This window comes from Anas platyrhynchos, chromosome 5 (assembly GCF_047663525.1).
Source record: "Anas platyrhynchos isolate ZD024472 breed Pekin duck chromosome 5, IASCAAS_PekinDuck_T2T, whole genome shotgun sequence".
In the NCBI taxonomy this organism is placed as follows: Eukaryota; Metazoa; Chordata; class Aves; order Anseriformes; family Anatidae; genus Anas; species Anas platyrhynchos.
In genome coordinates this window covers 21,697,356-21,720,741 of record NC_092591.1, presented here as the reverse complement: position 1 = coordinate 21,720,741, position 23,386 = coordinate 21,697,356, and the positions used below count along the sequence as shown (strand labels likewise).

At 39.4% G+C, this 23,386-nt stretch overlaps 1 protein-coding gene across 2 annotated transcripts; it reads right to left on the bottom strand.

Annotated features, from left to right (window-relative positions):
- Positions 1-3,182: 3,182 nt before the first annotated feature.
- Positions 3,183-20,511, bottom strand: DIO2 (iodothyronine deiodinase 2). 2 transcript variants are annotated; one of them, XM_005013892.6, is made up of 2 exons: positions 19,680-20,510; positions 3,183-8,507 (listed from the first exon to the last, which is right to left on the bottom strand). In XM_005013892.6, the coding sequence occupies exons 1-2, from the start codon at positions 19,899-19,901 to the stop codon at positions 7,890-7,892; spliced, it is 840 nt and encodes a 279-aa protein (XP_005013949.2). In that variant the 5' UTR covers positions 19,902-20,510; the 3' UTR covers positions 3,183-7,889. The 2 variants fall into 2 exon arrangements, with proteins under 2 accessions (XP_005013949.2, XP_012949688.1); XM_013094234.5 differs by having other exon boundaries at positions 7,935-8,507; positions 19,680-20,511.
- Positions 20,512-23,386: the final 2,875 nt, after the last annotated feature.

Below are 23,386 nucleotides of genomic sequence, written 5' to 3'. Positions count from 1 at the left end.
GGTACAAGTAAATGGAAATGGAGGTCTCCTGGAGATTTTCATAAATAACTAAACATATAATGGAAAACTCTTACAACAAATAACAAAAAGCTACTCCCACTGGAATGGAAAAGGTCTGTTGAACTTTCTCTCCCAGACTCAACCATTGTCATACTTCTACTGTTGAAAGAAGCACTGGGAAAACTTGTTGAACTACTGCTTCATAGACATCGGTCCCAATAATAAATAGGATAGTTGAACTTCCAATCAGCTCAGCATCAGTGTCATGCAGTATGAATAAAGGGGTCAATGCAATCTGCTCAAGAGGAACTAGGTGTGATGCTGGACAGTTTGCCATGGTATTGTACAACAGAGAAGCATCATTATACTGAGGTATACAGGTGTTGGTGACAGGCAAGACTAATATCCTGAGGTAACAGTTATGATTTTTGCATCCAGCCCTGCTGTTTTCAAACTATTCTATGGTGGAGCCGTACTTCTGGCTTTTCAAGTACTTTTAGATGCTCTGGAAGCATTTGTGGCAAAGTGGCGCTGTTTTCTTTCAGATGTGTTCAGTATTTAGGTGAATTGCTGTGGACAGTTTTAGTACTGTGAACTGTTGAGCCCCACACAGTGCCATTCAGTTAGTCTGTAAAGATCTGCAAGGCTCACTAGAGAGAACATTTGCAGCTGGTACAAATCTGCTGTTCCTTCCCTAGTGACAGCAGCTACAAGACTCTCTTCTTGTGAAGCAAGTGCTTTACATTTACAAGCACAGTTCACCAATTTCTGGTTTGGAGGGACTGATCTAATTTCCTGAGAGTCTCTGTGCAAACCTCAGAAAGATTTGCCTCATAAGACATCTGGCCGGGTCTAGTGTATGGCACTCCCAGTGCTCAGACCTTCACCCTGTGCAAGATTGGAATGTTGGCTTTACAAGTTTTTACTAACTGCTGACAGACATGGGGAGAGAGGAGCTCTGGTAGCCAGGGTTAGATTAAAATCTGTATGTTCACTCCCTCCATTCTGGAGGAAGCTAAATACATGTTTGTGCTGTTATTGCCTGCCCAGAAACCCAGTGTTTATCTCTTTAGGCTGGCACGTGGAAAACAATCTGTGAGAACAAACCTGTGTGCAGATAATCAGTGATACACTGAGGTTACCAAAGTTAACAGAACAAAATGCTGTGTCCTCCCATACTTAACCTGACCTTCTGACATCTAGCAGCCTTTTAAAAGTACTCATACTTGAAGTGAAGTCCTCTGCTAATCTGTAGCCTTGACTCCACAAAACCTAAGGCTGTGATGGGAAAATCGTCACCAAGAGTATTACAGGGTAAGAAGAACAAGAGGTGGGAAGTCAGGTGCAGGAAGGATATAAGGAAAAATGAAATGTGTTAAAGGACATCAAAGGCTGATTAGTTCCCAAAGATAATGCTTTGGAGAAAACTTCCCCTTCTATTACCTGCACACTTAAACTATCGCTAAATCACCAATTGCTGAACTTTTTTTAAAGTTAAAGCAAAGACTACTTATATATGAAGATACAAGAAATACTGATTTTAAAAGCGGGTGTTTGTTTTTTCCTGCTTGCTAACTCTTCTTTAATTCTACATACTAGGCAACATCTTAGCAGGAACTAAAATGTTCAAAGTATTCATACATTTGATATATATGACCTAGAATGAATGTTCCCTCTCAAGTGACAGAGTGAGGCTTGCAAATTTTTAAGGCCATAATGAATTGAACAGGATGCTCAGTCAAGGTGTTTCCAAAATGTCACACATTAGCTCGTCAAGGTACATTTAAGCCAGTGGATTAATTAACATGAACATTAGAAGCACACTGGAATAATGACAGTCAATTAATCAGACTACTTTAGCTGAATTTGATATTTATCTGTGATCAAAGTCTTTAAATACTTAGGTCCTTTGTTTGACACTAGTGTTTGGGACATGTTCAATACGCCTCAGGAATTCCCTTCTTGAAAGAGAAAGTTCAATACGCCTCAGGAATTCCCTTCTTGAAAGAGAAAGTAAGATCTCAAGCAGTAATCAACCCCATTGAGATACTGCTCTATAATACTCTATAAATACAACCCTTCACCCCCACCCCCTTCTACCATGGGCACCATTCAAGCCAGAAATATATATATATATATATATTCTTACAACTTTGGGGGAGTACAAATTTCTGTCAGAGTCTAATTTTTGGTAACAAGTTGTATATTAATGATCTTATTATTCTAATTAAACTGTTATTTCATCACATCTCTCCTTACCTGTCTATATAGATGTCAAATATGAAGCAAACCCTGAATGGTGTTTTTATACTTCCAGGTTATTGAGTTAATTCCTTATAGCAATAATTAATATAAAGGTCATAATCTGGCCAGATTAAAGGAATATTCACACAAATCAAAATCCTCCTTGAAGTACTTTTGATGGTCATTTTCGCAACCTGAACTGGAGATTGAATCTAAAGAGTGTTATTTGTTTGGTTGTTCCAAAGGCACATCTACCATACCGTAATGAACATTTCTGCTTAGAACACTGACGTAACTTTTTCAGTGGCTTTCCTTTTGGCAATTTGGTATTTCCTTTCTTACCTATATTCTGAAGTAGTTTTCAGATAATATGGTCCTTTAAAACTCAGAGGAACACAGGATGACAAAGAGAAAAAAAAATTCTAAATACAACTAAATCATGAAGTTAGCTTGTTTCAGAAGTTGCTTTTGAATTTTTCTTACCTGTAAGAGCTATTCAGCCATGCTTTTAATTTTAATACATTTAAATAATGTCTGCAGTTAATTTTTTATTTTTATATTTTTTTTACATGTTCATTGAAATGGGAGCTGCATGTACAATAGTTGCATTCACAAGCAATTTGTCCAGGTTTTGTGTGCTATGTATGATGTAGTATGTTTTCTTCAAGCGTATACTTTTTTTGGAAACAGTTATTCTGTGCAGACTCAACTGATGTCCTATTAGTTCAGTTTCTCTCCCTTTTCTTTCTTAAAAGTTGAGCAGCAGTCACATACTAAATAAGGAAAACGTAAGTCTTAACATTTATAAAGGGGTTTGCTTGCATTGCTTATGATCAAATCAGAGTGGCATAGGCTATGCCATTAAGTTTTCCTGGTCTATTGTCAAGATTCCATTGCACATTAATAACCAATGTTAGAATAAAAAGGCACAGAAGAGATATATTTTACTTTATATTTTATTATAATAGAAGGGGAAAAAAAACATCTAAAAAGCACATTTCATGGAGCACCATATTGTAACAAAATTTTGCTGGCTCTCCTACAAAGTGTATTTTGACATTTAAACAATGACACACACGTAATCAGTACACACAGGCATCTACACCCCAGCAAACTCATTAACAACTCCAAAGAGAACCCCTTTCTAAATACAGAAACACTAAGGTGCACAGAAGAATGCCAGTGTGAGGGCATCTGAACACCAACTGAGTTAATTACTCTTTTGTTAGCGCTCTTCATAAACACACAAGCATTCATGTCTCACCCCACCCTTCTTCTTTGAAGCCTCCAGACTGGGTCCCTAGCTCACTGAATGTGTATCCAGCACTGACATGGTGTAGAGTTGAACAAAACTGGCCAATATTCCCTACCTGATACCTCTTATTGCTTTGGTTATAGTACTGAATGAAAGTCATAAAAACCTTTAAACCTACACTCCACACCACAGAAAAGCCACTTTCACACATACAGAAACATAACCTCCATCCCCATGCATACCTGAATGAATCACTGATACATTTTTGAGAAGCTCTGTGAGTTTTCCCACCAAGATCACCTTCATAAAAATGACTGCATTTTCAAAGTGTTCAGACAGTTGTTCAACAATATATTTTGGAATATATTTCCTTCTTTTAAAGGATAGGGCATGTTTTCCTGCTGCCTTAAATTTATGTCATTGTCTACATAAGCAACAGCAAAATGCTATCGTTTCCATCTGTACAAAAAGTTTTACATTCATTTTATACAGTGCTAAATAATGATGCTAAGCACAGAACAATGTAGAATGATAGCCCAGAATAACTATTTACCTTGCTCAAAATGAGAAAGTACTGGAAGCTTCCCATACTAATGCTGAGGCACAGTACTGGAGTCTCTATTATGTACACAAGCTTTCCAGAACACTTTCAGGCACCTATTTTGTGAGCTGTTGCTCGATATGTATGTCACACTGAAGCACCTCAAGTAATATGGTTTAGTGCCCTCAAACAGTGAGAGTAAGAGACAAAAGCGGACCTAGCCTCATAGTAGATTAGACCAACTGTGAAACACAACGCTAGCAAGATAGTAAAATTTCTACCTGGACCCAAAACAACCCAGTTATATGATAATTTCAGGTGTCTGACATACTTCCACTTCTTACATTAACTAGAGACAATGTATGAAGCTTAATTTAAAACCTTGCCTCTAAAATGTTTAAATTTTGTCAACAAAAAATTGAAGAGCTTGGATGTATGTCATCCACTTACAGAAGATATTTTTTGCTTTAAGCCTATTTCTTTTTCAAAACATTTCCCCTTCTTTCTCACTGCAAATTTTCTGGGGAAATTTGAAGATTTACAAAACTTATTTTTGTCTTGATAGTCAGGCTGAACCATCTTTAAATTTTGGGCAAGGTAAGGCATTCATTCTGCCAAGAAATAAATTAAGTTATTGTGTATTTTTTCTTGTGGAAAATCCTTGTGGATTTCCCATTTAGAGCAGCCAGTTTTATAATTCCTTTATATTGTGTGATGAACAGGCATCTATGAATAACAAGGTACTGCACTAAGACAAAGTAATGGAAATCCAAAAGGAGGGAGAAAATGGACTTGAAAAATAACCGTGACTTTAGATATACAAAGGGCTATTAACTAAATGAATTACTAACTCAGATTTCCTCCTCTGAGCTAAAGGTATGTTTCAACAGCTGTGCTAAACATTTTGTTAGCATTTGGTAAATCCCAGATAAAACAGTTGAGACTTCATCTGTATGATGGAGAAAGAGAAAGAAAGCATAGTAGTTTAAGCTTTACAATGGATATGGAGTTGCTATGGATTTATGAAGTTTCAAATGACTAAGAATAGAATATAATAAGGAAAAGATGCTGTACTGGGTATACCAATGCATATTTTCAGTTGGACTAATGTCCACAGCTTTACTCACCTGAATAAAAGGAGAGTATAGAAAACAGAAGAGATTCAGAGACAGGCACAGAATATGGACCTGTATAAGAATGTGAATTATTGTTTTGGCTTAAGAAACAATAGCTATGTAAATTTCTATGTAGAATATAGCACTGATATACAGAAGAAAAACTGGAATCATTCCTGCTTGTACTGCTTTAGCGTACAAGAGGAAGAGATGAGAATGCCATCTGAGCAGCCAATTCAAATCTGAAAACAAATGTTTTTCTGTTTTAATTTGTTTTTAAACATTTTTTTTTTAATTATTATTTTAGAATTCACCACCTCAAGAAATATTTAGGTCTCACACTTCTGGATCAGCATCTCATAGGGATGAAACATTAGTGATCACATTAGACAAGATAGAAATAGCAAGGGCTGAAAAAAATTAAAATTCAGAAGAAATTATTGCACCTTCCCCTGAAGTATCCTATACAGTCAGAGGCAGGACACTGGATTAAATAAACTACATAATTTGGCTATGTTACTGGTTTTACAATAATAGATTTAAAATTTTTGGTTATATATCCCAGTTAGTCATGAAAAAGTATAGCAAACTTTCATACTGAGCAATGAGTTATAGTAACATGAATGGAAGGACATATAGTAACATTAATGAATGGAAGGACAGAATGGTGATTATTATTGGCCTTAGACACCATTTATGCATATATGTATGTATACAATATTCACATATATGTATACATACATAAGCACACACATTTTCTGAGAAACAGGGATCAACAGAAGGCCTGATTAAACCCCTCTTCTGACAGACTTTACCAGACATAAGTGCACTTGTGTATGCTTAACAGTGTGCAAAGGAAAATATGAGAAGAAAGAGAAATATGAACTTGAATATGATAGAAATCACTCATGTTACTGTCATTATTTTAGATCTGTGCTTGAAAATACATTTCCAAATATCTTGTATATTGGCTAACTTGACCAACAGCCAAGAAAAAAAAATAAGGGGACATCTTGAAAATTAAAATATTTATGTATGCATTTTCTGTTCTTCCCTGTGTTAGTACTAATATGTCATTTTCTTGATAACTGGCAGGATGAGAAAGTAAAAGAGCTGATTTGATTTTTGCCACTTACCCCGTTTATTTGTTTCATGTTTCTGCCAAAGTTGAGAAAAAACTTGGATAGTCCATTTCCTCTTATGGGTTTTCACTCTCAGCTCTATCAGTTTAACTCATTGTAAACATGCCCTTTCATCAGGCTTGATTATATTATTTTTGTTTTAAAAATATCTAAATTTAATGTCTACTCTGAATTGACAGCATCTCTTTAAAGATACTTTAAATAATTCCTCAAACCCATTCTTATGAAAATTCTGTCATCTTTTACACTTATTCATGTTGATTCACACTATTTGTCCTCCCTGTTTCTCTGAGAAGGCTGTTGAGAACAGGAGTGAAACACAGACTATCATCTCATCCAACAGCAGAAGTGCAACTCATAAATTCTGAGGCTGCAAATCACTTAACTTTCAGCTAAACTAAGCTAGCTGAATCTATAAACTATATGTGGGTCATCTAAGACAGCAAAAATCAGCATGACTACATTTGACAAAGTAAATAACAGGATAGGTTTCCATTTCAGTGAGGTAATGTATGTTGTGTATAAGTTTCCCCATCGCCAAAATACATCTGTATGGTCGTTAACTCAAATAAAAAATAAAAACAAAAGAAAGAGAAATAAGTTACTTTTTAAAAGCTAAAAATGAAATTACATTTAAGCCTATTGCTAGACAGAAAGAGATCAGGGTGGGAGGGGAAGGGGGGAGGAGGGAAGAGGGAGGAAAACCAGAGAATATTGATAAACACGCTTCTGTAAGAACCGAGAGATGGCATCAGGAGAGTTTTGTCTCATGATACCACTTCTAAATGGTTCTCACTGTGTTGTTACAAATAGTCCAAGTTTTTCAGTTTTTGAGGTGGATCGTATAGGGTTTATTTGATCACCTTTCTCTTTTTTGGTACGACTTCAAAGATTTTAACATTTTTCTTGGCAGGCACAGGCCTACCTACTGGATGCAAATATGTAGATGGAATTACATAGTTAATATGCTGTGCAGAGGTGTCCATAGAGAGTACAAATACCAGCATACAATGTTTCATCTTGATCTGAGCAGCCATCTGCATGCATGATGCATTGCATGGTGGTTCCTGTAGTCTCTGAACAAGAAAATCTCTACCAGGAGGGGAGGCTTGCCACACTCAACTGCATTTCTATGCAAAGTAATTGCAAGCCCCTGGCTTCTCCAAAGTTGCTTGCATTGGCCACAGGAGGGTAAAGAAGCGTTTCTGATGAAATGCACGGTATTGCCTTTCCATAGATTGTCTTCCAGGCAGCAGAGCTTCCAGCTCACCCCAGGGCCGACACTTCATGAGATGGATTCTTCTGGGAGACAGCTCTTTCTTATCTCACCACTCTTCCTGCTCAACTGCAGCACCTTTTCGCAGGAGCCTCTTCACCTGTCCCATAGGGAGCGCAAGAGTGGGATATTTTTCTTCATACGATAATGTTTCTGTGGAGTTAGTTCTTTATTTTTTTTTAGTTTTCTTTTCCTAGTTAATGTTCATTTGACCTTTTTATCAAATGTGTTCTCCTGCAATGATCTGAAAAACCTTATTCAAACTAGCATGTTTTCATTTGTGTTTTGTTTTTGTTTTTTTCCCTTTTACATCACCTTAAAGGGACACACCTGTTGACGCATCTTCTTTCGGAAATGGATTTCATCTTTTGCTGAAGTTTTGTTCCAACCAAAGCCGAACCTCCTGCAGATTGTAGAAAAAGGGGCCTTTGCCTCCTAGATAGGCAATTTTTTGTCTCTGCACAATGCATACTCGCTCAAATGAAACCCCATAGGCCACATTGGCATTGTTGTCCATGCAATCAGCCACCACCTGACACTGAGGTGGCAAGGAGAAGCGCTCTAGGAGCTGGTGAGCAGCTGCGCATCGATCTTCCTGGTTTCTGTGTTTCTTAACTTCAAATGAAGAAGGAGAGATTCCAGGGGCAGCCCAGCCATCTGATGGGTGAGCCTCATCAATGTAGACCAACAGAAAGTCAGCCACACCAGAGAACTCTTCCACCAGCTTGCTGAAGGCCGACAGCTGGCTTGTGAATGGTGGTCAGGTAGCTGAACCGAAGTTAACCACCAGTGGCCGCTCAGAGTCGGCAAAATCCAGAAGGTGGCATTTGGTTCCACACTTGCCACCAACATTCTTCCAGCTGCTACTGCTGCCATCGCTGCCCTTGGCTATGTGGATTACACTGGAGTTTGGGGCTTCTCCTCCCAATTTGACCTGACAGCAGAACAAATGAAAATATAGCAAGTTAGTGTGACTTGCTTGTCCAGTATCCTTTATGATTACTGTATTCAAATCAATAGTTACCTGTTCAAATACAAACTGCCCACATGGACACTAGCATTGGGATTCTAGATAGAGCAAATCATCAATAACAGTAGCCTCAAAAAGTTCATCCTGTCCAACCCCACTCACAGAGCAGGGGAATGTGGCCTTCCTGATAGGTATACTACAGCATTAGGGTTACAAAAGTGGTTCCAAAACCTGTCTTATCCTGTCCACCACACACGTGGTCCTGTCAGCCTTATGTATTTGCAGACTCTAAATTGCTTTCAGGCAATTTCAGGCAATTTACTTTCCATTTCTTCTCTCTCTTTTTTTTTTTTTTTTCTGTGGCAGTTACTTCCTATGTCTCATAAGCTACACCTGTTTATGCATTCCAGATGTTTGCTTTTCACAAAACATCATAACTGTTTTGGTAAAACTATAGGCCAGGACTAGGAGTTGATTAGGAGTTAGCTAGTGAGCAGTTATAATGCCTAAATCCTATTTTCAGCCTTTCTAGTTGTTCCGCATCATGGCTTTGTGTACTTCACCAGTCCAAACTGAATCTGTCACTTTGCACTTGGCCAGCATCTCACATTTCCAAACCATTTTTCCAATTCTTCAAAATCATTCTGCATTGTATTCCTGACCTTCAAAACACATGCAGTGCCTCTCAATTGTGAGAGGTTTGCAGATTCCATGTATATATTCTCTTCCATCCTGCAGTCCAGTGATGAAAATACTCAAGTACTAAACACAAGAGAGATCCCTGCAGACAGCCACTCAGTACATCATTCTGTGGACCATTAATGACTGTGCTCCTCAAAGCGTTTTCTAACCACTTTGCTGTACTTTGATTAGAGTGACACATTTCCTTCCAATGGAATTCTTCTCTGTAAGACTGAGACAAAAGCAGCAAAAAAAAGGAGAAACTTTATAAGATAGCTGAAGTATGATGAAATAAAAGTTAACTGTTCTCAGATCTAATCCCTGGATCTAACTCAGATCCAACAGGCAATTATGGAAAAGTCATTTTGCTTGACTGTTTCAATTTCCCTTCCTACAGAATGAAGGGAGAATATATACATCTCACAGAGGGGACTGCCAGAATAAGGTGGAGCCTGCAGAGGGCTCCAAGATCCTTAGCTGATAACTGCTATAGAACCACAAAATATTACTACATAAGACAATTAGTTTTAATGAGCTCTGCCACAGCAATTCCTATGTATCTGCCTTTAACATCAAGCTCTAGTAGAACTATGCAATTATCCCTTTATATTTCTCAAACTCTTTCTCTCTCTGTCTCCTGTCTATTTGATTATGTTCAAAAGTGTTGCTTTGATGGACACTTACAGGGCCAAATTCTGAATTCCTTCATATTTCATCCATTTCTTTCTCAAGCTACACTACAAATGAAGCCGATAGAAGTGAATAATTAATTATAACCGTGTAAAAAGTGAATAAATTACTGATTTTGGGGTGAATTTTTAATCTACATTTCATGCTAGGGTATTCTGATTAGTCAGATACAGTAAGAAGATATATTAATAGCTGTATAGTTAACTGATGCGATTGCTGCTGCACACATTTCTAGAGACAAGTATATTGTATATGTTGGATCTTCCACTTCCCCCCAGAAACCTGACTGCCCTGAACAAATCTATAGTTATCATCACTCAGCATTAGTTCATCAGAACATCCATAGAAACGGAGTCTAACTAAAGTAGATTTTGTAAGACCCTCTCCTTAAAGATGCCAGATTTCAGACTTGCATGAGAAGGTCTCACAGCATGTTGACACAGGACATAAACATAATTTCAGCTATTTTCTGTTGGGCACATTGAGACAAAACATGGTGCCCTTCACTCAGAGAACAGCAAGAGAGAGAACCACAAAAAGAAAGACCAACAGAGACCCATGAATCTCTCCAGGCTGAGCACACAGTGATGGCATCACTGAAAGCAACAAAGCTGTAATGACAGGCAAGGGGAGCAAGTGCTGCCCCAGGAAACCACCGCCTTCCATGGCCCCTGTAAACCTGCATCTGCAGCATGTGTTATCTGCTAGAGCCCTGGTAACAGTTTAAAAAAAAAAAATGAAAGAAAGGAAGAAAGAGAGAGAGAAAGAGGAGGGAGGAAGGGAGGAAAGAAAAGTCTCATGCTCATTTACCTTTGAAAGGAAGCAAGGTTTGAAATAGCTGAGGTCAGGATCTGCTGGGAGTGTGGTCTTTCCATTGAACTCAAGGAAGGAAAAATACTGTATTCTTGTTATTGAGAAGAAATTACGTCTCGCTAGAGAGGCAGGCTCAGAGACTCAGGGTATAGTGTTTGTGCATGTTACAAGATATTCACCTTGTATCATTTAAGAGGTGCTGCTGCACGCCACCTACTCCTTTACAGGTAGTAGGTACTCTTCTGCAGAGCTGTTGAACATCTCATTTTTGTCTGCCATTCTATGCAGTAAGACAGGAAAAGCAGAAGTAAGGTAAAGGTCAAGATATGAGCAAGAAACACAGAGGTCATGATCATCTGTAGCTGATATAATCATCCTGAGGGCTGCATTTAATCCAAAACTAGCTAGACAACTCCAGAGATTTAAATTGGTAACTTGCAAAAAAAGGCACATCCCAAAAAACCCAACACCTGCACATCTGCACAAACACTAGGTGTCCCCCCCCCCCGTACCCAGAAAGCTTAACTGTTCTTGCACTACCAAGTGATTGCTTTTTTAGAGCTGAGTTGCCCAAAATATGTCTTTTGGGCAAAGCCTGACATGTAAGCATCTGTGCTGCACCCACTCACTGGATGAATAATGGACCTCAGTATTTAGGAGCATGTGCTCAACCAGTCAAGGAAAAGAAGTAATCGCATGTGATTTATCTCATAAATCACAATTAAGCAACACGCTTCGGATTCCTGATATTTGCTGGCACTGTTCAGAGAAGAAAAATAAAGGTAAAAAGGACAGGACTAAAAAAATAAGAACAATGAACAGGAGTTGCTCAGGTGACAAGAAATGTCTGAGCAGCTGTTCCCCTGACATTTCTGGCTTTATTTAACAGCAGTATTATGCCTGAAAATACTCTAACCAACAATAAAATCTTTAATTGTGAAACCACAGTCTGCTTCTTGAACATCTTTATGCAGAAAGAGGCTAAATATCGTAAGTTCCTCATTACCAACTCTTTCCTCGGATCTACCAAATGTTTCTTTTCCTAGGCAAGTTTGCAAACCCTGAAAGAACAGACTAACAAATGCACTCCCATTGAACACCAGCATGAGAATGCCTTTCAAGTACTATTTTCACACTGATACCAATGGTGGCAATGCATTCATTTCACTATTCTCCAATGACGCAAGTTTGTATTCTCTCGTACTTCTTATTGACCAAAAAACGGATGGATTTAAGAAATAAAGTACAACTACGTCCAATGTCACCTTATAGCAGTTTCTCTTTATTTCCCACAGCCACAAAGTAAGTCTCATGGCCGCAGGTTACCTATCACGTTAATTTTTGTCTCTAGGAGTGCTTGTGTTGTATTTTTTTTCCCCTCTTAATGAGACATCCTTGCCAAGAGGGCATTCACAAGGCATTTTCTGCTCTTGCAGAGGAGTAATTAGGTCGGTGCCTTGTTCCATGCCAGTGTCAGGCACTCCAAAAAGCCGCCCTGCCCAGTCGTTAATGCTTAAACATAAGCAGCGGCATCTCTACTAATTGGTCTTGATGAAGCGCTGACGTTCCCAAAGGGACTCTTTATTTCACCAGGCTCGGGAACCGATTGACACAGGATGACAATATCATCCTTGCTGATCATCTGCATTGTGGGCCTTGGCTGTCTTCTTTGTTGTTATTTATTGAAAGAAAAAATAGCTCTTGGAAAAGAAAATCAACACACACAAACACACACACAAAAAAATGCATTCAGCCAAACCACTTTTGAAATCTTACACAAAGGCAGGCAAAATATATGTTCTGAGAAACAAACCAGCAGAATTTCCCTCACACGCAATCCAGTATTTCTATAATCACGTACTTGTGTGTGTGTGGAGATTTGGGCGTTCAGCCGCCAGCCTTCTGGGCAGCAGGCTGAGGTGGAAACCAAACAAGGTAGGCCAACCACGTGTGCGAGCCAGCCCAGCCATCAGCAAGAGCAAGAGCCAGCCTGGCAATAAAGCACCAGCTTGCATCGTTTGAGTGAATTCTGCATCAGCTTGACAGCCTTGGTACTGCATCTCCTCCTCTGAGTCTGCACACAGAGCAAAAAGGGAGCAGGGCTGCTGATGTTTTAGCATGCAGACTGCAAAACAGAGGAGACTCAGGAGTGGGAAAGAAAGCCCTATTCATAAACTACGGGCTAGAAATAGCGCATACTGCTAACTTTGTACATGCTACATGAGGATGAGGAAAAGTCCCATGGACAAAACATCGCCTTCTCATTTACCTTTTCTTTTTTGTTGCTTTGCTTTTATCAGGTTTAGTATAACCCTCCTGGGATCCAGTGCACTGAAATATAGCTTTTCATTCCCTGCATGAGAGATTTTCAAACAGTTTGGCAGACCCATCAGGCTGTGTCAACCCCCTAAAGAAAATAGGTGTTGCCAGACAATTAGCAGTCTGTGATATTAGCTATTTAAATGCAGACATGCTGTGATCGGGACAGGAGTCCAGCAGTTCGTTATGAACTGAGTCCCTGGAGCTTTTTGCTCCTTTACAAATTCCGTGCTTTTCTTTGATTTGATTCCATTCAGCTAAACATAGCCTGCAAACAGCCTGATATTTCTCAGTGCTTCATCCAAATCATAATCAGACTCTGGCTACAGAAGTGTACATATTATTATTTTTGTTTTCTCTTTTTATACGTCCCAGTGTTGTGCAGTGGATAAAAATTACAGGAGGCTCTTCTTAGGAGTAGTGTACAGGAATGGGAACTCTTCATTTATCATGTGGAGATGGCAGTTTGCTTTAAGAAACTCAAGTACCCGAATTGGAGGGCAGAGATTGGAATTTGCTAGAGTTCTTCCAGAGTCCAGAGTCTTTATTTAGGATCAGGTGTGTGAAGCTGAGGAAGGGAAGTGGGAGACAAATTAAAAGGTCACAGTCCAGATAAAAATAACTAGTCATATGCTGCCCTCTTTATTTAAAAACTGACAGTCCCACAAATGACCATGCAAGGCAGAAGGAAAATATAAAGGAGCCTTTTGCCTTGCACTCTTATAAAGAAAAAGGACAATTTTAGTTCCTCTGATCTACATGGAGCCTGTAGAAACATTTCTTATAGCTCATGATCCCCTAAAGATGGGAGCATGGCCTATGACATTGTGGCTTTTGGGACACCATGACCTGCAGGACGCTGGCTACCCCCACGAACCCTACCTATAGATGCCAGAGGCCTTCACCAGTCTCTATTAACTACCAGCTCCTGGGTAATGGACATTTGAGGCACACCTGAAAGTAGTCTGAAGGACTATTTATTCTTTTTCCTCAGCTTTAGTACTGTGTAAATTCACAGTGCTGTTTTGCTTTGTTTTGTTTGGTTTTTGTTTTTGTTTTTTTTTTGGAGAGGCAGGGCAGGGATGCAAGGACTGGGTGCAATCCTTTTCCTGGATGGTACACATTAGCTAGTTTTCATGTGGCTATTACAGCCAAAGGGGGGTCTCACAAGGGTTTCATAAAAAGGTAAGCAGTCCTTTCCATTGGTTCAAGAGGGGTTTTTTCCTACATAAGAGTGAAAACAGAAGACTGCACAGAGAAAGTGCAGAAGAAATGTAAATCCTCAAAATGAAATGGGCATGTTGAGACCCCATCAAGAACTGGAGTCACCATATTATTTTTCCTACTCTGTCTGCCTTGAATGTTTGAACTGTAAGCTCCTTGGGAAAAACTGTCTGCTGATCTTGTTTAGGACATTGCCTAGCACAATGGGTTCCTGATCTAGGTTGGTCCCCAGACAGTGCTATAACAAACATGATTATATATTAATAAAAATGACAATGTTTTAATAATAATGCCAATGACAAGCCCAAATCCTGTTGAATTTATGTTCCAAACACTGCAGGAAAGGTTTTAATTGTGGTTTTGTTTTGGGCTTTTTTTTCATTTCTTTCATGATTGTTTTTATTTGAAAATGTCAATGAAAACAATTCTGCTAACTCTGAACTTTGTAAAACCAATGAAAGCTTTTAATAACACACAATGTCTAGCTCTAAACCCTGAAACTATGTAGCATTCTCTCTGATCTTTAAAGGATGTCACCAAAAAGCAGAGAGATACTGGACAAAGAGCAAGTAAAGCATGGTGGTTTTCTATTACCTTCATATACTGCTTTGTGACAACATTGCATAGCACACACTTAATATCTCAAAAGATGACAGTTTTCCTCCTTTGCGTGATGATTTTTACTTTTAAGTATAAATGTGCCTATTAGGCAGGCAGAAGTAGCCAAAGGCAAAACGAGTGTGCATCCCTGCAGTGTCAGGAAGATCTCGCTGGGCGTTACTGAACCACTCTACTTGCTGCTGAGCCCAGAAGTAAGCCCAGGCTCTTAAGCTGGGACCCTGTGCCGGACCTTTCCTCTCTGCTGGGCTTGTCATGCCAAAGCTTGCTGCTGTCCCATTACAAAGACAGCCAAAAGCTGTACAACTACATGCACACACCCATTACCATGCCCCTGTGGAAATTCCAGCATCCTTCTGAGGACTGTAATGCACATCTACACACGTGTCTATGCACATGTGCTTTGTATGCCCACAGGTGGACTGCTCAGCATTTGGCTGCATCAGAAAGATGACATTGAAAAAAATACCTGGCATAGATCTTTCCCAAAGAAGCACACTAGGTTAGAGAAGAGGGAGGATTTCCTCTAGGGTAGTCTTACAGATCTGTGCAGGGAGCCAGGAGCAGAAACTGTGCTGCCAAAACACAAAGCTCATATCTGGCACTGAAAATTGCCAGATAAGGCCTTACCACTGGGTGCTGATATGGAAAAACATTTTTGTACCCATTTTAAAAGCATCTTAGGATAACAACTTCTCACCTTTGAAATCCTAGAAATTGGTCTCTGTACTAAATGAAGCATGGAGCTCACGGTGTGGGGGTGGGGGAGAATCTTTTCAAATGAAATACAATACTTCTTCAAAACCTCTCTAGCTTTTTCACTTTTTCTCTGGATTTCTGCAAGATACATGACATGTTCAACATCCATGTTGAGACGCTTCACTGCATTCATATAGAGGGCCTATATAGAGCATGCAGAAGCCATACTAATATCCTGCCCAAAATCTCTTTTGTTTATAATCTCTTATTGGTGGTGTCCATGCATTCAATCTACACATAAATGTGTGTTTATACAAATACAGAGAAATGAGAGTGGACTGACTCTTTAAAGAGCAAATTACGTATGCCTGTGTGTGTATTTTTGCATTTATACACATACATTTATATACATATATATAGACAGATACACACATGTGTATGTAACTGTATACATACAAAAACATATGAATGTGTAAATACCTACACACATATACATACATGCTTTGCTCTTCAGGAATCAATCCACTTGTTTCTGTAGATAAACAGAGCACAGCAGTAAATTAGAAAAATAACACCTAAATAAAACAGTTGCACTCTTCCACTTATATAAAGTTACTGTAGCTTGTCTACTAGCTCTATTTATGTCTTATGACAATTAGTCTGGTCCTAAAGACACCCTTGTTGAAGATTTGCTTGCCTCTTGGGAAAGAGTAGGAGGAAGATGTTCCTTACATTATAAATATGGTGCAGTGTAGACAATACCAACACTGAGTGTGACAGATAATGAACTCAAAGCTAAGGAAGTAAAAAGAAACATATTAATCTATGATAAAATTTACATATGAAAATAAACAAGATACCAGTCATTTTGATTCCAGTACAACAATAAAATGTGGAGAAAACAAATATAAAATCAGCCAATAAAAGAGAATACAGAAAGTACATACATCAGACTGTGCATTGCTTATCCACTGAGGATATTAAAATCTTCAACAGTTGCTAGGTAATCTTGCATATGAAATTAGTGCCTTAACAAAAAAGTCATGTGCAGCAACACTTAGTAACAACAAAAAGCAGAACAAAAGGAAGTTGAAATCTGGGTAAAACAGTTAAAAAATTCTAGAAGGGAAAGTGCAGCAGAATAACTTATTTCAAATATACTCTACTTTAGCTATTCCCAGATCATCTCTTGTACACACTTGTCTTGCAATAAAATTCCCTCAATTCTGGAACTGTCTGTGTGCTGTCAAGGCAGAGCTCTTTTCTTGGGATAAATTCACATTTAATCTAGAACCTAGTATTTACCCACTGAGTTTTTCTGGAATGGCTTCCAGTAAATTTTCCTGTGAATATAAATAGTACTTGAAGTACTTTTATGTAAAACTCTGTGAAACGTACTAAAAAGAGTTCTGTGTAAGTGACAAAACATTGTACAACCAAGAATAGTTACTGCTCTGGATACAGTCTTCTGCTAACTGGCAAAGCTTCTGCTAAACTTTGGTCTGCCTCAACCATCTTCAATATTGCTATTCTAGCTGAAAAATGGTGATTATCTCATAAATGCTCCTAAATTGAATGAGCTTAAGCACCTGCCTAAGTACTTGACTACTACCTGACTTTATTTAGAAAACTGGAGAAATAAGCAATCACGGTTATGATATAGACTGCATTTTGTATTGCTATTCAGTATCCTGATTCCATACAGTATTTTCATTTCCTACCTTCACTAACTGGCTAAGATTAAGATATGACAACTGGATGGTCCCATTTAGGAAAGGCTATTTTTGAGGAATAGGATATTTTGTAGGACAACATTTAATACATTTCACTATTTTCTCATGTTCTTTAAACTCTTATGCTACAACACAGTGTATATTTGATTGTTTTTTTCAATTCTACCAGTAGTTTTCCAGCTGAACACTTTTTTTCTCTCTCCTCTATTGTCAATATAATGACTCTCCTCCTTCTGCTATTACTCCTCAGCTTACTTGTCATCTCTATAGTTTGATCTCTACCATTTATCTACCTCTCTGACAATAACGGTTTTCCAATAATCTTCTAGCCTTATGGTCCACAATTCTATAAAGAAAAAAGCCAAATAATTGTTGGTCAATTACTTTTGTCTTGAGGTTGGCAGGAATAGATTATTTCCCTTTTTTGTAACAAGGTGAGAAAAATCTGGTTATGTTTTTATGATTTTTTCTGCTGAGTCCACTGAGGCCCAGAATTTATTCTAAGGACTGTAGAGCTTAATTGACTTGAATAACCTAGGTCATTTACTGGTGATAAGGAAGACACCTAAATTCAAGTTATGTGTTTCATTGCAAACACCAAAACTAACACAGAAACAGCCTACCTGTATCTTCTGCAGCTGATATCAACAGTACTAAGGGAAATGTAAAGTTTGACTTTAGAAAGTACAGAATGGCATGTACCTTCTTTATTTTAAATGATTTTATATTATCCAAGTAAAATAAGATTGAAGAAAACCCATGGATGTGTGGCTCCCTATAGCTCTATACCTTCTCTAGAACCTGGGCTGTATACAGGTTAAGATTTTGGGAAGCGGAAATTTGGCTGTTTCTGAGCTGTGCTACTGACTTCCACTGGAGTCTTGACCAAGTCATGCATTAACTGTCCTGTCTTGCCTGGTCTGTAAAACTGGAACAATAACGTTCACTGGCCCATTTAACGAGGCCACTGAAAAATTTACTTAATGCCTGTGAAGAGACCAAAACCAGAAACTAAAAGGGTTAGGAGCATAGTGAGTTTCAGTATTCATCATTACTTCATTTGGGTAGCCAGCTGGCTGATTCCTAGGGTGGCAATAAGAGGTTGACCCATTTGGCAAAGACTACTGTTATTTATATTTGTCTTATACTGAAAATTAATGTCTCCGTGGCTTTGGTTTCAGGCTAAGCAGCTTGTATTCCACATCACAAAGCCAGCAATCACCACCACCAGCTCTTCAGGTCTCTAGGTAAGAGCAAATTACAAAAGCCATTGAGGTGAGGTGAAAGGGATCTGAAGGGGAGGGGGGGTAATGTGACACAAAAAGAAATATTTCAGAAGACACAGAGCTATCATTTGGATAGGATCCCTATGACTTCATGACATCACATGAGGTATGTTAAATTAGATGGTCTAAATAAGACAACACATTAACAGACTAAGCACTGTTTTGGAAGCCACAGGGCTCTGAATCCAGCTCTTCTACTTACTAACTGGGTGGCCTGTAAAAGAAATTTCATCTTTTTGGGTCCACCTTTTCAATCTATAAAAGGGAACTATAACTACCTCCTGAGACCTGGGCAGCACCACTGGGTAATGTTTGTACATAACTTAAAAGGAAAAAAAAAAAAAGTACATGTTGCATAACTGCTATTAGCATTATTAAGTTAAATCACCAGGCAGCTGTCCCTCAGCTAGTCTAGTTCATTTTTAATCTCTGACATGTCCCTCTGTCACTGCTTTCATGAGGAAAAAAAGGCTCACTGTTTCACTCCATGCAGTTTTACTACTAGATGGATGCTTCCTCCAATCTAAAAATTATTATATGAGTAAGAGAAAATGCCAGTGCAATGACAAAGGTTCATTTTTATCCTTTACGCTAATTAAAACAATTCTATCTGTGTCGCGTAGATAACATCTGTGTATCTAGAGCTCTGTCTCAAGATGCAGGCTGCATAATCTCTGAGGATCTCAGGTGGCAAACAAACGACAACTTTAAGAGCAGTGAGAGCATCGTGTAATTATTGTTACACGAAGAGCCTGAAGTACTTTATGAACATGGTTATTCCTACCGGTGGGGAAACCGAGGCACGGCTGTAAAGTGGCTCGGCCGTGGCTACAACACAGAGTGCGAGTAATAGAGCAGAGCCGGCAGCTCTCCAGTCTCCCCAACTCTTAGCCCCCCTCTCCCACCCAGCTGAGCTTGGAAGAGGAGACACCGCGCTGCGTACACGCTCATCCCCTTCCTTTCCTTCCCTTCCTTCCCTTCCCCTCCGCGGCGGCGCCACGGCCAGCCCCCAGCGCTCGCCCACCCGCCGGGGCCGTTCCGGGGCCGGGGCCGTGCCGGTGCCCGGCACCCACCTGCTTGTAGGCGTCCAGGAGGAAGCTGTTCCAGACGCAGCGCAGCCCCTCCGAGGTGAGCATCCTCCGCCACTCGCCGCGCGCAGCCTTGGAGCGGCTCAGGAACAGCACCATGTGCTTCAGGAGGATCACAGAGTCATAGAGCGCAAGGAAGAGGCAATTGGAGAAAAAGACCGGCAAGATCTGAAGCGTGATCAGCAAATCCACACTTAGCAGACCCATCTTCCCCGCTGCTTCTCTTCTGCCGGATGACTTCAGCTCCCTTTTTTGCCCTGTGCCCTCATTTAGAAAAGTAAAGTAAAAAGCATTTTAAAAGCCTCTTTGCCCCCTCTCTGTCTCTCTCTTTCTTTAAAACGAGCAGAGATGGTTAAATACGAGCAGCCTGGTTAAAAGCGTAACTGCATGATACTCATTCAACTCGGAGCTGCCTGTTTCTCAAAAAGTAAGAAGTTAACAGAAATTCTTCCCTTAACCAGGAGACTTTCTGATTTTGTTGAAGAGAGAGGCAGCTGTGTTTCCAGTTCCCTGCAGTTACAAAATTTAAGCTGAGATTGTTAATTGTTAACTTTCCTGCACTATCCCATTGTTTCTCAGCTATTTAAGCACTGAGCAGACCTCTCATTCCTGTGTCAGGAAAACTAGCTACCAGGTGCAACAATACATTTTTTTAAAAAGGTTTATGTACATAAACTTTCTGTTCCTCCCTCCTTCCCTCCCTCCTTCTCTCTTTCCCTCCCTCCCTCTCTGTTCCTGCCTTCCTCCTCTCTCCCTCTCTCTTGCTATCTGCCTATGGTGCAAAGTGCTTTCCCCTCTGGAGTCCCAGCTTGCTTCCCTGAAGCCTTTTATACATTCCCTGGCTAATTGCTGCAATAGAGAAATGAAACCCTAATCTTAGTAAAGATCTTGACGTCAATGTAAAAGAGGGCTTTACTTTGGCCAGGACTGCAGTGAATAGAAAAGTGAAATTCTCAAAACTTTTTTTTTTTTTTTTTTTTTTTTTTTTTTAAGAGAGGAGAAAAAAGAGAGAGACAGCAAGGGTGGAACTTTGCTTTGCTTTGAAAAGGAAGAAGAAAAAAAAACAATACGCTTCTGACTGCTCTTAAGAAATGCTTTCAAATTTTGGAAAAGGTATTTTCATATGACGTGGAAGGTGACACAGCAACGCAGGCTTCTGTTGTGGATGTTTTTTTTCTCATGGCTGTTTTTTTTCTTTGCCCTTTTGTCTTTTCCGGGAAGGTGTGTGAGGTGATGCATCCCAAGAAAGGGCACATTTATGTACATTTTCCTCCCACCTCCTTTAGGTACAACGTGTATAGTGTTTAAATATCTTTTGTTGTCTTCTAGGTACTTAAAGAAACGTAAGTAAACACCCAGCACTGACTTCATTTACTGATGTGTAAGAGAAGAAGATAAGAAAGAGAGAGAAAGGAGCTTTTGAAGGACTTGGAGTTTTTAAGCTGAATTACTCTTCTTAAAAATAACATTACATCTTTAGATGTTGTTAATCAGTTGAACTTCAAGGACTGTAGTATTCCCCTATAATAACAATTTACATCCACTTGTCAAATAAGAACAAATAATTTTTGTTTAAAAGTTTATCTAAAAAAAAGTTTGCCCTGGCAGATCCACATGTGCTTTAACAACCATAAGCCTTCCTTGCAGCCCCATAGCACCATGCTGAAGGTTTTTGTTCATTTACTTATCTTTTTCAGCTTCCCCCCCGCCCCCCCCAATTTCAGTCCTCTTTCCAGATGATTTTTTCTTCATAGAGAAGACTTAAAAAAAAAAAAAAAAAAAAGTTCTAGCTTGCCTAGGGTAAATATTTATTTCATGTTGCAGACATCCATAATTTTGTTTTTGAGTGGATGCCTTCCCTAGGTGCTTATGTGGGCTCTCTCCACCAGGTGCATTTCATTCCCACAGGGGCCAGCATGATATCTAACCTCTGTCATCCAACATCCCTGATGAGTAGTTCAAGTTTCCTTCATTAACATGTCTCTTAGTCTTTGTCAGTCATCACCATCCTTCCACTGCTAGCAACTGCAAAAGTTAAAACACCATCAATCTTCTCTATTCTTGGGTCTTTTACTTTCATATGTTGTAATATCACTTGGGCTGCCACTACATAAGGATGCATACCTCTAGAAAGGCACCCCATGTCTTGTCTTGGGTTCACCAAAGAAAAGTTTGTTTAGGAGTGACAGTACCAGGCATTTGCAAAAGGTTTCACCCAGACAGGATAACTTCCAGCAAGTGTTTACTCAGAAAAATAACTTTAAAAGGTTATGCACATTAAACCACTGACCTTTTGCATTACTAGCATAAACAAAAAAAGGAATTGAGTTTCTTTCTCAAACTATAACAACTTTTAAGTCAAAATGTTGGTGATGACTATGTTCTGTTGCCATAGATAGGATTGCAACCTCACAGATTTGGCTTTATTACTAAAACTTGCAAAAACATGTTATAAGCAGTCATTTATATATCCCCACACATGGATGAGTCAGTGTGCTCTTGTCATGTGAGTACAACACAGGAACAAGGGTCCCCTGAGCTGCTAAACTAGCTTACTGCCTGACCTCAGGCAAGCATACGTAATCACTTGATTACAAGCACTCATAAACCTCGATTATTCTTCTGTAGATCCACCACTAAAACATACATGATCCTGTCTGTGAAGATCTCCTTTCTTTATTTTGGGAAGGTTTGTTAAAAGGCAGGCTTGGGGATTGTTGATGATGATGCCAGATGAATCATCAGCCATTGTTTCTGAGAACAGTTTGCAAACAGCACTGAGGACAGTCCAGCTCAGGCTCTTCCTGTTCCCTAGAGGTAAAGTCAGGCAAGAACCTATGCTGGGAACACAATGTATTCTGGGTTCCTGTGAAACAACTGCCCCTACCCGCAGAGTGCTTCGTGGGTGAAGAGGTTGTTTGTAAGACAGCTGGAGACCAGACAGCTATGAAGCTTTGAAGTGCATCGGAAGCTGAGCAGGAAGCTCACGGAACACTAGTGTGAGGTGCTATTTCATATTTGCTCTATTAACCTTCCTTGCCTGTAAGGCAGATTTATGACTAAATAAAGATGCAAAAAGACACTTCTTTTTGCCACTGCTGTCTTAAGAAGCAGTCTGTCCCTGCAGGACACAAGCACTGCTTCTCAGCTTGATGGAGTATGGCAGACCTCAACAGAGAATGAAACCTTAATCCCTGCTTCTTATAACTGTTATCACTCCTCTCCTTCTGAAACAACTCATCACTGTGCTTATTTCTCTCAGACACCAAAAATACAGGGTAAACCACTTTGCATCTCTTTTGAAAGACAAGAGGTTATCTGTAGCAAACGTTCAGTGGTGAAGTCAACAGTCTCTTGCTATTTCCCTGCAGAACTTCTTGAAGGAAGGAAGAAATGCTAGATCTTTCAGATCTAGAGGCATTGAGAGAGCTTTTGCTCTCTTGAAGGAAAACTGGATCCATTTGATATGCGAGGAAGAATTAGGCAGTGATAAAGATAACGCATGGAAGAACTGAGATAGGTTTCATTTAAAGCTTCTTTCAGTTACCTGCTCTGCCATACCTTCCTATATTATTTGGGCACAGCCCTACAATGTACCTCAGTTCTCCATCAGCAAAAGAAAATACAAGTCCTCCCATAATCTAAGGAGTAGTCAGGGTCAGTAATGGGAAATTAAACATATCATCCATAAT